General features: G+C 36.4%; 1 protein-coding gene and 1 long non-coding RNA gene across 2 annotated transcripts in view; one reads left to right on the top strand and one right to left on the bottom strand.

Moving 5' to 3' along the window:
• Window positions 1–4,605, bottom strand: part of LOC107564657 (uncharacterized) — an 8,631-nt gene extending 4,026 nt beyond the window's left edge. The window contains exons 1-2 of the long non-coding RNA XR_001606266.1: window positions 4,596–4,605; window positions 3,965–3,968 (exon numbers count right to left, since the gene is read on the bottom strand). This is a non-coding gene — a long non-coding RNA (uncharacterized lncRNA). The remainder of the gene's footprint in view (window positions 1–3,964; window positions 3,969–4,595) is intronic.
• LOC107564654 (membrane cofactor protein-like) overlaps window positions 422–14,640 on the top strand; it is a 39,749-nt gene continuing 25,530 nt past the window's right edge. The window contains exons 1-7 of the mRNA XM_016249790.1: window positions 422–516; window positions 1,068–1,201; window positions 6,106–6,300; window positions 6,578–6,674; window positions 6,794–6,870; window positions 6,991–7,173; window positions 7,302–7,475. Of these exons, the coding sequence (XP_016105276.1) occupies window positions 1,123–1,201; window positions 6,106–6,300; window positions 6,578–6,674; window positions 6,794–6,870; window positions 6,991–7,173; window positions 7,302–7,475 (805 nt within the window). The 5' untranslated portion in view covers window positions 422–516; window positions 1,068–1,122. The remainder of the gene's footprint in view (window positions 517–1,067; window positions 1,202–6,105; window positions 6,301–6,577; window positions 6,675–6,793; window positions 6,871–6,990; window positions 7,174–7,301; window positions 7,476–14,640) is intronic.

The raw sequence follows: 14,640 nt of genomic DNA, 5'->3' as shown, positions 1-14,640 counted from the left end.
ATATATATATATGTGTGTGTGTGTGTGTGTGTGTATAAAACATTTCTGTCCCCCTCACTTCTGAAATGATGGCTACGCTCCTGTATATAGTATGCACAGTGTAGTTTTACCGAACAAACAGCAGAAACGGCGAGAAAGACCGTGGCAGCTGCCTTTGACTCCTGGCAAGAACTGGCAACTGATACATAAAAATGTACTGTATAATAATAATAATAATAATAATACAATTGTGGGAACTTTGCATCATCATTAAAAAAAAACATCACTGCACGCCACTGAGAACAGTGTAGTTTTACCGAGCAAACAGCAGAAATGGCGAGAAAGACCGTTGCACCTGTCACGAACTCTGGCAGATGCCAGAAACGACTAGTGGCAGCTGGGGATGCCACCGGAAGTGGCGCTGCGACCTGCCGCTGCCAGGATTTGCGCTTGCTCTCTCTCTCTACCGTTATGTGCCTCAGTCTGAATTCAGCACTGAACAGTGAACACCGAGAAATCTTTTAAAAACACCCGAGGGTAAGGTTGCTTAAAACAAGGATTTCATTTTCGCTTCTCTGTGTATAGATTAGCCTATCTACCACAAAGTCCTCGACATTTTTAAAATAAATTATCCACAAAAAAAATAAAAGATATGACTACATTATTTTATGTAAAATTATTTCACAATGGTATTTTACGTGTGTCGAGTTAGATTAGGGTTTCTGTTATCGACTGTTAAATTAACAGATGAAGCCAGTGACCAATGGCCATTACGCCCTTCATACGCGCTGCGTACTTTAACATTATTTTGGCGTAACGAATAGCCTTATAAGAAAATTAAATGAAGCTTGGTTGATTAACTAAGCCTATTATTTAGCATTCGTTCAGATCATGTGTAAGTTGTCTAATAATGTGGCATGTTAATTTAAACCCCGTCTTGATTGTTATGCTATCTGCTATCAGGTTTTTCTCATGTGAACCTCTCGTTTGTTTTGTTGTTGTTGTACTGAATGTTGACTTTTAATTATTAAAGTACACTTTTTTTAAAAGCGCATTTCCTTACGCTAAGCTATCTTTATATTTATTAGTTGCGAAAAAACAAACAAATAACATTGGCCTTGTTTGGAGCTGACATTCACCGACATGAACAAGATGGGCTGTAAGGTGCTGTGTCCCAGTGTTGCTCTCCTTGCTTATCTTATGATCTGTGAACATGTCCGAGGTGAGTATCTATCTATCTATCTTTAATGAATTTTAACTACGATTACTACGACACTTAAAGCGTTGTGGCTTTTGGTGTGTGTGTGTGTTAGCTTTAAGATAATCTGAATGCTAGTGTAGAAAATTAACCTTAATCAGATATACGGATTTAACATTTACAGTCTCTGTCTTCTGGCAATACCATACAAAAATATTCATGACACATAACGTCTCCGGTTATTATCGTAACTTAAGTTCCGTGAGAGCGGGAACCAGACATCACAGAGACATTTCTCCGTTATGGGAACACCTTCCCTTCCAACCTTTCCTGAAGTCAAATTTCCAGTCAACTCAAATGACTGGCCAATTGTTGCGAAGTATGTAAATCGAATGCAAATACTGACACACTCGAGAGGCATTATAAGGCCATGGGCCGACACGGCCTTCGAAGGACGCTCCGAGTCTAGCCTTCGCAGAATTTCCTGAGTGCGCCAGCAGGTGTTCCCGATTAAAGGCGCAATAGGAGATCTTGGAAAATGCTAACTTTAGCCTGATTGCACTGAAAGCGAATGTCCCACCCTCCCTGCAATCGCCGTCCAAAGCCACGCCCCCTGAATGCATATACGCTCACTCACAGACCAGAGTACCAGAGACAACATTACTACAATAGGCTACATCAGCGGTTCCCAATTCCAGCCCATGTTCCGAAGTGAAGTAAACTTCAACGTATTTCCCCCGCTCAGTGAGGAGGGAGCAATGAACACTGTGTAGGGATCATATCGATCGGAACACAGTTCATGCACGTAGCTCACTTCTAACTAGCTGGTTATTTGAATGGGTGTGTTAACTAAGCGAGACATTCAAAATATGCAGAGCGCGAGGACTGGATTAATCGCTGGGCTACATCATGCGTCATTCACTGGTGAGAAAACTTTAAAAATACTACAATATCAGGAAGGAAGATCGGCTTGTTGATGTTTGCCTGCCATCCTCGCTCTGTCTGCACAGCGTGCGTGAACGCGCTGATGACGTGTCCTGTCTGCGCGAACAGGGTGCGCAGAGGTATGCAGATACATAAGTTGACAGGCAGGTAGGAAAGCTCGGACGAACATTTCTTGGTCCTACGCCTTCCACAAAATATATAAATACAGATGAATACATTTAGACCACTTAACTTATGATTGCTATCGGAATGTGAAGAGACTTTCAACCAGCATAACAAAAAATGTTTCTGAAGACAATCACCTATTACACCTTTAAATGCGCCTGTCGCGTGGCAACGGTGCGAGAAGAGAGCTGCCATATATGTTATTAATGAAAACGAAAATAACTGGAGCCTGAATTGTTAGCTCTTGACTTTTAATGACCGAATTACACTTTAAATGTAAGACTTACTTTAATATTGTAATGACGTGAAAAAATATCAAAAAATACAGCGATTAAATGTCGACTTGTATCTTAACAAAATGTGATTTTGTTGTTTATTCTATTATTATGTACATAAATGGACCATGGTGAACATATTTAAACAGGTTTTCAACCCTGTTTAGTTTTATGCAGCTGAATATAAAAAAGTTAACTTACAAACGTTACTGCCGCTCGTCTACTGCAGCTGACAAAGTTGCTAGGCAACAAGAAGAGTCCTCTGTAGGCTAGACCTGTCCGAGTGCCTCGGAAGCAGCCTTGATATGGTTCGCAGTTGTAGCAACTTAGCAATAAACTTTATTCGTTTCATCTCCAAACCTCACGGCTGGACAGTGGAAATATGCACTCAAACACTCGGGAGACTATCCCAGATGATGCCACACCAGGCTTTCTATTGCAGCCCGTCCTGGTCCAGCAGCTCCACCAGGGTCTCACTGCTCAGCTGAATGAAAGCGTACATAAAAAACATTGGAAAAAGAAAAAAAATGCATTTTTATGCATTGTTAAATTTTGATGTTGTTTTTCTGATGTTGAATTGAAGTTTTGTAATTTGTTGTAAAAATTACTTTTAGTATAGAACAATTTATTTTCATTTGCAAATGTTATTCAGAGGCAAAAAAAAATTATAGAATAATTTCTGTCATTTACAAATTATAACTTGCTTTGCAAAAATTAACAATTTTCAGAACTACTTCTCATCTTTTATTTACAAGTTGCAACTAAAACAATACACATAAATTACTTTGCTTCATTTACAAATAACTTAAATTACAAAAGTAATAAACAACTTAATTCATTTCATTTTTAAGTTTCCCAGAAGCACCATTTTCTCCAAAACTGTCCTAAAAGAAGAGAAAAAGGAAAGTAAATTATTAAGACAGGGCTGCAATCTTAAGGTTAGAAAATATGACCGCAGGACGTGCATACAAAATACTTCAAAAATCACATTTCTGGATCATCAAGTTTGCCTAAAAAATTTGTGGACATATCTTGCTACAAAATAAAAAAATAATAAAAATAAAATAAAAATACAAGTTAAAGACTTGTCTACTTATTAAGTAGCCTTATAGGCCCACTTGTCTTATTGTTGTGGGCTTTATATATGGGTGAGGGGTAATTGTTGTGAACACAAGAGGTCCTAGTGAAAATATTACAGATGGGTAATGCCTTACCTCCGAGCCACAATGGCAGAGTTTTTGTCCCAAGTACAGGAATTATCAAATTCAGCCCTCTAATTTAATAAATACAAGTTATTTAGCCTCAGACCACCTAACAAATTAATCTGTTCACATTTTTAAGACCCCTGACTTTTAACATTTGTTTTGCTAGCTATTTGAGCAAATTAAAACACAATACTTACATTTCTTGTAAGTATTGTGTTTTATCACTTGCTATTTTGTTTGAATAAAAGTCCCGTCGTCACCGGCACGCTATGAATTCTGGGATAGGGTAGGCTGCAAAGGATTCATCTCATGTATCCTTCATTTGCCTGGAGAAACGTAAGACGCATTTGAGGTCGCGTTCGAATTGCGGCAGCCTTCGTCGTGCCGCGGTGACGCAATCGGCCTTCAAATGTGCACTTCGAAGGACGTAGCCTATGAATTGGGACACAGCAGTACACTGGTATTTTTATAAACAGTTTTTCCTTCTTCTTTAAAAAAAATTTCTGTCCACATGAAAATGCAAATGCATGCTATGAAGCACTGTCAAGAGCATGCCAAACCAACAGGTGACGATATAATCTCAACCATAAAGCCATGTTGGCCAATCAGAAGCCTGAAAAAGTCTCCAGTAGGTGGAGATAACAGCTCAGGCGCTGACGTCACAAGCCAAAAAACTCCAGTTTCGCTGTCTACACGATAACACTGCAACCGGAGTTTTTGAAAATCTTCACCCTGGCAGTCATTTTCAAAAATGTTTTGTTTCAGTGAACTGATGCTGCGTTTGCATGTGGACGTGCATGCGGCACTCTTCTTGTGGTATTGATTAACTATATGAAATGATATAAAGGCCCCATATCTTGAATTTTGTGATGCATTTTAATAGAATGAATTATGCAGGGAAAGAACGCACTCTAAATGCGCACGCGCACTAGTCTAACCTACTAGACTTCATCACGTCATGTATGCGTGCATGTTTTGTTTGGATTTTGCTATATACTTGATAATGTCAAACTGCACATCGTAAAACAACAATTACGAAATGTGTAGATTCAGTGACGAACACTGTTACCTGCAAACACCGTCCCACAGGCTTTTTACAGTGAATGTTTAAAAGTGTGAGTGAGAGTAAACAGTGAGAGATGCAGAGACAGGTGAAAAGCGTTTGGTTTGTAGTGAATATTGACCTGTTGTGCGTACCGTTGTGGCTCCGGCTGTTCGAAAATACAATTTGCTATTCTATTTGAAAATTGTCCGGAATATCGTTCCATACTTTACATTCCCAGCGGTAGTTAGCTCCCTGTCACCTGACAGTGGAAAGCAGTGACTGAGTGATTGACAGCTAATAAAATCTGCATTAAAGTTAACAATGTAAAGCCGAAGTTTTAATTGGTTATGTAACGTTTGATAGAGTGGCAGACTTAATTCAGTCTGGTGAGTCTCGTGAAAACCAACGTTTGCTTACAGGATCAAAGGAAGCAAAGTTTCATTACTTTAGCAAAGGAAAACCAGTCTCCTCTTGGCTTATATTGAAATCCTCTGACATTCTTCTTTACAAATCCTCGTTTTGTACGTCTAATTAGTGACCGTTGTTTTGTTTTGATCTCTCCGCTGCACTTCCGCGTGCGTCACTTCTGAGCGGCGCATGCGCAGCGCTAACCTCATACGTCATCCGCCCGGAACTGCTTCTGTTTACAACAGTGAGCGCAAGCTACATTAAAGTGAGTATTACGTTTTGAATATGGATATTTTTCTTACAAAAACGCATCGATTCGCTACAGGAGGCCTTTGTTTATACTGCCTCTCGAGCGCGTCAGTATTTGCATGTGATTCTGCATACTTCGCGACAATTTGCCAGTCATTTGATAAAGTATGAGCAACATGGAAAAAAAAGTAAAAACTGTTAATAAACTTTAATTAGCTGATCCCATTCAAGCATTGTAATTTAATTTCAACTGCACGTTTTACTCGAGTAAATGCTCTTTCAAATACTAAAACTAAATTTTACAAGTTTTGAAAACAATTTATATTTATATATTTAAAGGGGTGGGGTGGGGGTTGATAAAGAATGAGCAACATAAAAAAAAAAGTAAAAACTGTTAATAAACTTTAATTAGCTGATCCCATTCAAGCATTGTAATTTAATTTCAACTGCACGTTTTACTACGTCATACTAATTTACTGTTGTTTAAAAAGGTAATCCCCTCCTAGTAATGTTTTTTCTTTTTACCAAATATAAGTATAGAATGGAGCAGAAGTTGTTCTAATAATAATAATTATGATGATCAATATAGTACTGCGTCAGATTACTGTAACGCATACGTTTTGTTTATTTCCACAGCGGAATGTACACCGCCTTCTTTTGCATCAAGAAATGTCGTTTTAACAGCAAACCATCTCTCGACTCAAAGTTTCTCAGATGGATCCACTGTAACATTTGAGTGCGTGATTGGACACAAGCCAGTTAACTTAAAAGCATCTAGATCGGTTACCTGTGAGCAAAACCAGTGGACAAGTCTGGAACTCAGTTGCACAAGTATGTACTGTCATTAAATATTAAGTAATGTACATTTGTAAATTCCTTTAAAATGCCTTTGAACATTGTATTTTAAAAGGTCTAATTTAGATATGTGAAAGGATGTATGGTATAGTTCAAGAAGTCTTTAAATCACTCATAGTGGTTTTGCCACTGACGGCAAGAATAAATCCCTGTATCATGTAATGAAGCAACACTAAAGATGATTTTTCATTATTTTCGACAGTATTTGAAGAGCACCAATTCTAAATGAATCAATATCTTGAATACATTACAGGAAAATCCTGTGGAAGTCTTGCAGATTTCCTTAATGGGAGATATGATATGACTGGGAATTTATTTGGCGACACGGCTAAACCAGTTTGTCACACAGGGTAAGTGAAACAGTTAATGTCATTTTATATATGCTGTTTTAAGTCTGTTTTAAACCATGTGGAATTTAGATTTGCTGTGTTAGTTGAGTATTTAGTAAGATGAGAATCATTGCTTTCAGATACATGTTAGCGGGTAAGGAAACAACAAGAACATGCCGAGATCAGGGATGGGATGGCCGAGATCCTCTCTGTGAACGTATGTTAGTTCTTCCATTTGAATGAAATATAATATTGAAGAGCACAAAACCATTCCCAATTTGTATTTTTTTGTCCTGGAAATAAATACCTATTCATCTGGATGTGTTTTTCTCTTTAGCGGTGAAATGTTCAGCACCTCCAGCCTTAGAAAATGGGCAACTTCAAGATGAGCCTTTGGATAGTTACGATTATTTAGATGCAGTCTCCTATAGATGTAACACAGGACTTAATCTTATAGGACAATCAACACTTCATTGTTCTGAGGATGGAACCTTTAAACCAGATCCTCCGAAATGTGTTGGTAAGCTATGGTTAAAATGCCAGTCATGAGATGAAGAAAAAAAAAGTTTCTTCCCGTTAATGAATAAAATATTTAATGATCAATACTTTTCTTTTACATAAACATTTTTTCTTTCCTTTTTTTCCCAGATGGGTGTCTAACGCCTACAATTCCTAATGCAAAAAGAATTGGTGGAAAATCACCCCCCTACAAACTGGGCAACTTTATAGAATACAAATGTGAAGATGGATATACACTGAAAGGAGATGCTTATATTGTGTGTAAAGCAAATGGATGGAGCCCTGAACCACCGCAATGCATTGGTAAGATTGAAATGATTTATTTTATTAATGTATGACTGCAATTTGTAAAGGAACTGTTCACCCAGAATGAAAGTTGTTATATACTTACTTGTGGTGTTTGTTGAGGAAGTCTTAGTGAGCTATAGTGAGTCTAGCTAACCATCACATTAGTAGTGCAGAAGATAGAAATAAGTAATAATGGTATAATAACTCAAATGTGACCCTGGACCACAAAACCTGTCATAAGGGTACTTTTTTTAAAATTGAGATTTATATATTTGGCCGAGATACAACTATTTGAAAATCTGGAATCTGAGGTTGCAAAAAAATCAAAATACCAAGAAAATCGCCTTTAAAGTTGTCCAAATGAAGTTCTTAGCAATGTATATTACTAATAAAAATTTATGTTTTGATATATTTTACAGTAGGAAATTTACAAAATATCTTCATTAAACATGATCTTTACTTAATATCCTAATGATTTTTGGCATAAAAGTTCAATAATTTTGTATACTATAAAACTGTATTACTATAAAAAAAATCAATAATTCTGACCCATACAATGTATTTTTGGCTATTGCTAGAAATATACCCGTGCTACTTAAGACTGGTTTTGTGATCCAGTGTCACAAATAGTATTCAGTAGTATATAAATAGTATTTAGTAAAATAGAATTCTCTGCGGATTCGTTTACAAACAAGGCACAATTCAACGCCGGGTTTTCTGAAAGGCTGAAATTAAAAGAGATGCTGTGCGACTATATTGGATTCGACAGTAATGTCACACCACACAAGTGTGAGTGTGTGAGTAACTGTTTTTATTACGTGATCACTATTGATTTATCTATTATTACAGGTCGTTTGGTATGTACTGACTGAGTATTTATGCGATTTTAACCTAAATCACAGCAGCGTCCATCTATGAAGGATGTAGGCTGTCAAACATACACAACTGTTAGCCAATCATAGCAGTCGGCGTTTACTTCCGAGTCTACAATCCGCCACATCTATTCAAACAGAGCGTTCCGATGAGGGGCTCAAAACAGGACAGAAAATAGCATACAAAGTAATAAAAAAGGTAGTTCATGACCCCTTTGAGAGTGTGACTATTTCTGGGGTTATCTGGACTTCTTGTACTCACATTTCTATAGTTCCCTAACCCAATGCAAATGTTGATTCTCAGCCCTACCTACAACTCCTGAGATTTCCACACCATCCAAGGCTCCTAAAGAGAAAGGTATTGAGAGAGCTCAGAAACTTTCTGTTCAGATATTTATTAACAATTAAAAGAAAATGATGGCCTACAATTTAGGGCTGGACATTTTTAGCCCCCCCATGAATAGAATAAATTTTTGATTCGGGGATATAATTTCAAAAATCACAACACATCCCCAAAAAAAAGGTCAAATCTTTTGGGAATTAAAGTGGCCATGCATATGCTCTAAATTCATAAAAGTGCTAATATATGTAGAAATCTGATATAATACCCTAGTCGCAAAGGTAGTTGGTATCAATCAATTCATTTGTATTGCACATTTACTAACCATATATAGGCCAGATTTGTGCGTGAAGTCTGTCTTCAAATGTTTTCACGACCAAATCATGATTTGCCAGTAACATTCCAATAACATACAAAATTTTAGTCTGATTTTACAAAAAAAAAAAAAAAGTAGGAACAGCTGAAACCACACATTAACCACACTTAAATCACATAATCTGGGTGGATTTATAAACATGTTAAATTTATACATGGATATTTCATAATTTCTAATGTTTGCTAAGATTGACAAAAGGCTGTAAAGGAAAGGTTGCATGAATCCTTTATACCAGTGGTTCCCAAACTGGGGGGCGTGGCAAGGCTGAGGGATAGTGTACAGTCAGCAGATTATTTTGCAAAAGAAACCTCTGCAGGGTGATAAAGACTTTATTTATTTTATTTATTTAGTAGACGCTTTTATCCAAAGCGACTTACACTGTGTAATTTTTCCGCTTATCATGCGGCCACTTGCCTGATAAGTAAATAATTGAATGCAAAATATTAATTTGACATTTTATCTACCTCAGCAGGACTCGCGGTACCCGCTTGAGAGCCCCGTTATCGGTTGTAGCAGTTGTGGTTGTATCAATAACAGACCACTAGATGGCGCGATTTGAAGAATCAGAGTTGTATTGCAGGGAGCCATGTAGAAATATAAATGAACGATTTATGGTTCTGCTGTATGCATGCAAGTTACACGTTTGTGAAAGGACTTCCAGTGCCAGGTAAATGTAAAGCAGATTATGAATATACTTAAGATTCACAAATACCCAAACAACATGTCTACACCAGACGCGAGCGGCGCGACGTGACAAAAGCAAATAGAACCCAGTGATGTTCTCTGCTGTGGATGCGGTGCGACACGACAAATCCATGACAATAACCTGATGTCCCGATCTATTTCAAACTCCAGCGCTCTGACACAAAGGACAAATTCAAATATTTATAAAAGAAATGTGAAAAAATGGTTTCCTCAAAAATATTGGGCAGCACCACATTTTTCAGCATTAAAATAATCAGAAATGATTACTGAGCAGCAAATCAGCATATTAGGATGATTTCTGAAGGATCATGTGACACCGAAGACTGGAGTAATGATGCTGAAAATTCAGCTTTGATCACAGGAATACAGTAGCCTGTATGTTAAAACATTAAAATAGATATTTTAAATGGACAATATTTCACAATATTACAGTGTTTACTGTATTTTAATAAATAACTTAAGCCTTGGTGAGCATAAGAGACTTTCCAAAAAAAGTAAAAAGGTAGATGTGGGGGGTTTGAAAATATTTTTCTCTACAAAAGGGTGGTCCGGCTGAAAAGGTTTGGGATCCACTGGCCTTCTACGTAGATGGATTGGATGCATTTCATGCAAATTAATAACCTCAGGCACACAGTCGCTCAATTAGGATACTGGGGGCCAATATGGACCCCCAGTATCCAATATGATGGCCAATATGACCCCAAAATGGGTAGTTATTGTAAAAAATATATACATTTTTAATCATACAAATAATATATATAATTTTTTTGTTTACTTCTCATCTATACATTAAAGCTGTGTTTTGGGAGATATTAAATACTTCTGTACCTATTTTTGTACAAAATTCCTCAACTACACCATTAGCTTTCATGTGATATATCACATTTTTATGAAAAAATCACTTAAATGATCTAGATTTGATTTAAGTTGTTTCTGGATATTGATCTAGGTGATGGGTGTAGAATTCTGCCATCTGCCGGTTAGAGAAAAACTTGTAGAAATTAGAGTTTTTGAAAGAATTGTGTAATGACCATAAATATCCAGCAGAGGTCCATAGAGATCCATTCATTTTTCTGGAAGTGGCCAACTGCTCGTCTCACAACTGTTCTGATATATATTTTGTAAATGTATATATTGAAACATTATAAAATACATAAAAACAGTATTTTTCTAAAAGGTTAGACTTTGTTTTTGTTGTTTTGAGGTATTTTGAAGTGCCCGCTTTTGCAATAATGCCACATAAATGTTTTTGCATGCACACATTTTTTTCAATCTAAAACGTAAAATCAAAACAATTTTATTTTACTTAAATGTAAATAAAACCAACACCAAAAAACAAAACAAAAAAAAACAACTGCAATAAGCAGGTATAAATGGTTGGTGTGTGTGTGTGTGTATACACATACTGTTTTTATGTATTTTATAATGTTTCAATATATACATTTACAAAATGTATATCAGAACAGTTGTGAGAGGAGCAGTTGGCCACTTCCAGAAAAATGAATGGATCTCTATGGACCTCTGCTGGATATTTATGGTCATTACACAATTCTTTCAAAAACTCTAATTTCTACAAGTTTTTCTCTAACCGGCAGATGGCAGAATTCTACACCCAACACCTAGATCAATATCCAGAAACAACTTAAATCAAATCTAGATCATTTAAGTGATTTTTTCATAAAAATGTGATATATCACATGAAAGCTAATGGTGTAGTTGAGGAATTTTGTACAAAAATAGGTACAGAAGTATTTAATATCTCCCAAAACACAGCTTTAATGTATAGATGAGAAGTAAACAAAAAAATTATATATATTATTTGTATGATTAAAAATGTATATATTTTTTACAATAACTACCCATTTTGGGGTCATATTGGCCATCATATTGGATACTGGGGGTCCATATTGGCCCCCAGTATCCTAATTGAGCGACTGTGTGCCTGAGGTTATTAATTTGCATGAAATGCATCCAATCCATCTACGTAGAAGGCCAGTGGATCCCAAACCTTTTCAGCCGGACCACCCTTTTGTAGAGAAAAATATTTTCAAACCCCCCACATCTACCTTTTTACTTTTTTTGGAAAGTCTCTTATGCTCACCAAGGCTTAAGTTATTTATTAAAATACAGTAAACACTGTAATATTGTGAAATATTGTCCATTTAAAATATCTATTTTAATGTTTTAACATACAGGCTACTGTATTCCTGTGATCAAAGCTGAATTTTCAGCATCATTACTCCAGTCTTCGGTGTCACATGATCCTTCAGAAATCATCCTAATATGCTGATTTGCTGCTCAGTAATCATTTCTGATTATTTTAATGCTGAAAAATGTGGTGCTGCCCAATATTTTTGAGGAAACCATTTTTTCACATTTCTTTTATAAATATTTGAATTTGTCCTTTGTGTCAGAGCGCTGGAGTTTGAAATAGATCGGGACATCAGGTTATTGTCATGGATTTGTCGTGTCGCACCGCATCCACAGCAGAGAACATCACTGGGTTCTATTTGCTTTTGTCACGTCGCGCCGCTCATGTCTGGTGTAGACACGTTGTTTTGGCATTTGTGAATATTAAGTATATTCAGAATCTGCATTTTGTTTACCTGGCACTGGCAGTATTTTCACAAACTTGTAACTTTCATGCTTAGAGCAGAACCGCATCGTTCATTTATATTATTGCACACAGGACTAAAACGTTCAGTTTCGACTCTTAATCGTCATTTGTGTTAAAATGTGTGCAAAGCGTACCAAATTGAACAAATATAAATGCAAAATTGCAAAACCGGTATCCACGGTATAGCAAAATCCATTTCATGGAACAACATAATACCGGTAGTCACTTTCATACCGGTATAGCGCCCACCCCTAGTTAACAATTAATCCTGGGTATTCATAAACTGACGTTTCACACTGAACATTTCTAAACACTCTTATTTGCATATTTGCAGGTGTCAGTGTCACTCATTGGACGAATGCAGTCTGTGACCTGTTCACATAACGGCTCTAGGACTGCGCATCCACATGATTTATATTGCAGACTGTCCTATCAATTCTTTCCTGAATGGACATTTTGGTGGACTATAAAGGTAATAATGAAACATTCTCTTTTTCTGCCCAATTCACACTTTTTCGGTCACCATTTTACCTTTTCCCCTGAAACTGTAAAACTAATTTTTATACAGCACACAGTGTTTCCACGACTGTCCAAAGCATGTGAATATGAGCCATGCAAATGGGAGTCTGTTGCTAAGCATCTAATTGTACCATTCTAACAGAGTATTCTAACAAAGCGATACTAACCCCGCTACTAAATTACTAGAGTGAAACATAATTTTACCCAGGGTTAAAAGCGAGGTTTAGAATGACGATAAGCCAGGGTTAAGCACTGGGTAAAAAGCCCTATACTGCAATGTGCCCATACATATACAATTTCTATTTCTAGGTTACATTTCAGTTACATTTCTGACACACAAGTCCGTTTTTCTTGCTTCCACTAAAGCACAAGATGTTCTTTAGATCATTCTCCAATCATGCTGTAGAACATGATCATCAGGTTTTACATAAACTCTTGGAGTTCATGCAGTTTGAGTGCTGCTGTCTTTAGAGCAAAAGGGGGCATACTAAATCAATTAAGATTCATGTTAATATTAATATTTGACTTTAGCTTTTCACTCCAATTTTAATGCTGCTAATAAAATTTGTAATTATATAAAACTGAATTATTTTCACTAGTGGTCTTGAATGTCTGTTCAGTATACAGTTAATATATACATCTCTTCTGCTATGGAAGCTAGACCTACTTTTATTTTTTCAGAAGAATGGAAGCTATTTGAAAACTTTTAACAGACTTTTTTGTCATTGTCGACAACAGAAAGCAAATTAAAAAAGCAAAAGAAGAACTAAAGCCTAACCACTAGCTGACAAATGTGTTTATTTTCAAATAAAAGCTCTCCACACTGCTGCCTGTCATGAGGGTGGGCGCAAGGCTCTCGCTGAAGGTGACATTTTGCTGTGCCGAATTAGAAATGTTTTGATTGAAGAGATGGGAACTCAAAGTATCTGGAGTTTATTCAAGGCACTATTACAGTGCAATGAATTCAGGCAAAGTAAACATCATTGGGACATTGTTGCAACCAAGACACATTACTGTTTACCAAAACATTTTCTTTCCAATTAGCAGCTTGCGCTCATTACTCTAGCTTTGGATGAATAGGCACATTGAATAAGGTTATGGTGGTATCGTGTAGGGAAGTTTCACAAGTGAAAAAACTTCACAAGACTGTGAAAAAAAAAACACTTTCCATCTGTTCATGTTTCTGTTGTATAGACCTTTGATAGTGCTAGAGCCCCCCATCCCTCCCCCCAAGACAAATGACTTGTTATTTGAGGACATTAATCTTTTCATTTATTAAAACATATTAGTACAAAATTCATTCCAGGAAAAATAATGTTGTGTGATAAGGTACCACATAACAAACAGTATTCAGGGGAAAAACAAGAAATTGTTCTCTCAGTCTGACATGGTCTCAAATTGATATTGTGAAAGACTATTTTAGAGAATGCTGTAAGTAATGTACAGTCAATAATGACAATAATTTTAATAATAAATAAAATAGAAAAAATTAAATGAAATAAAATATTTAATATTAGAACAAAAATATTAAATAAAAAAATATTAGAATATCAGCAGGGCTGAATCACAGTCGTACTGATATATGTAACAGCACAATTGTGATGTTGCTTAATTATTAATGTTTTAGAGTGTTCCAAATGTTACCAAATGTTCCAAAACATACTGTATCAGGACTGAAACCCACATTTCCTCCAGTTTTGTAGACCCCAGCAAATGTGACCAAAAAAAAAAAAAGCCCTTTTATCTTCCAC

Source organism: Sinocyclocheilus grahami, unplaced genomic scaffold (genome assembly GCF_001515645.1).
Source record: "Sinocyclocheilus grahami isolate Dianchi unplaced genomic scaffold, SAMN03320097.WGS_v1.1 scaffold953.1, whole genome shotgun sequence".
Classification (NCBI taxonomy): domain Eukaryota; kingdom Metazoa; phylum Chordata; class Actinopteri; order Cypriniformes; family Cyprinidae; genus Sinocyclocheilus; species Sinocyclocheilus grahami.
The sequence above is the reverse complement of the archived record's forward strand: the minus strand, read 5'-3'. Positions and strand labels throughout refer to the sequence as shown.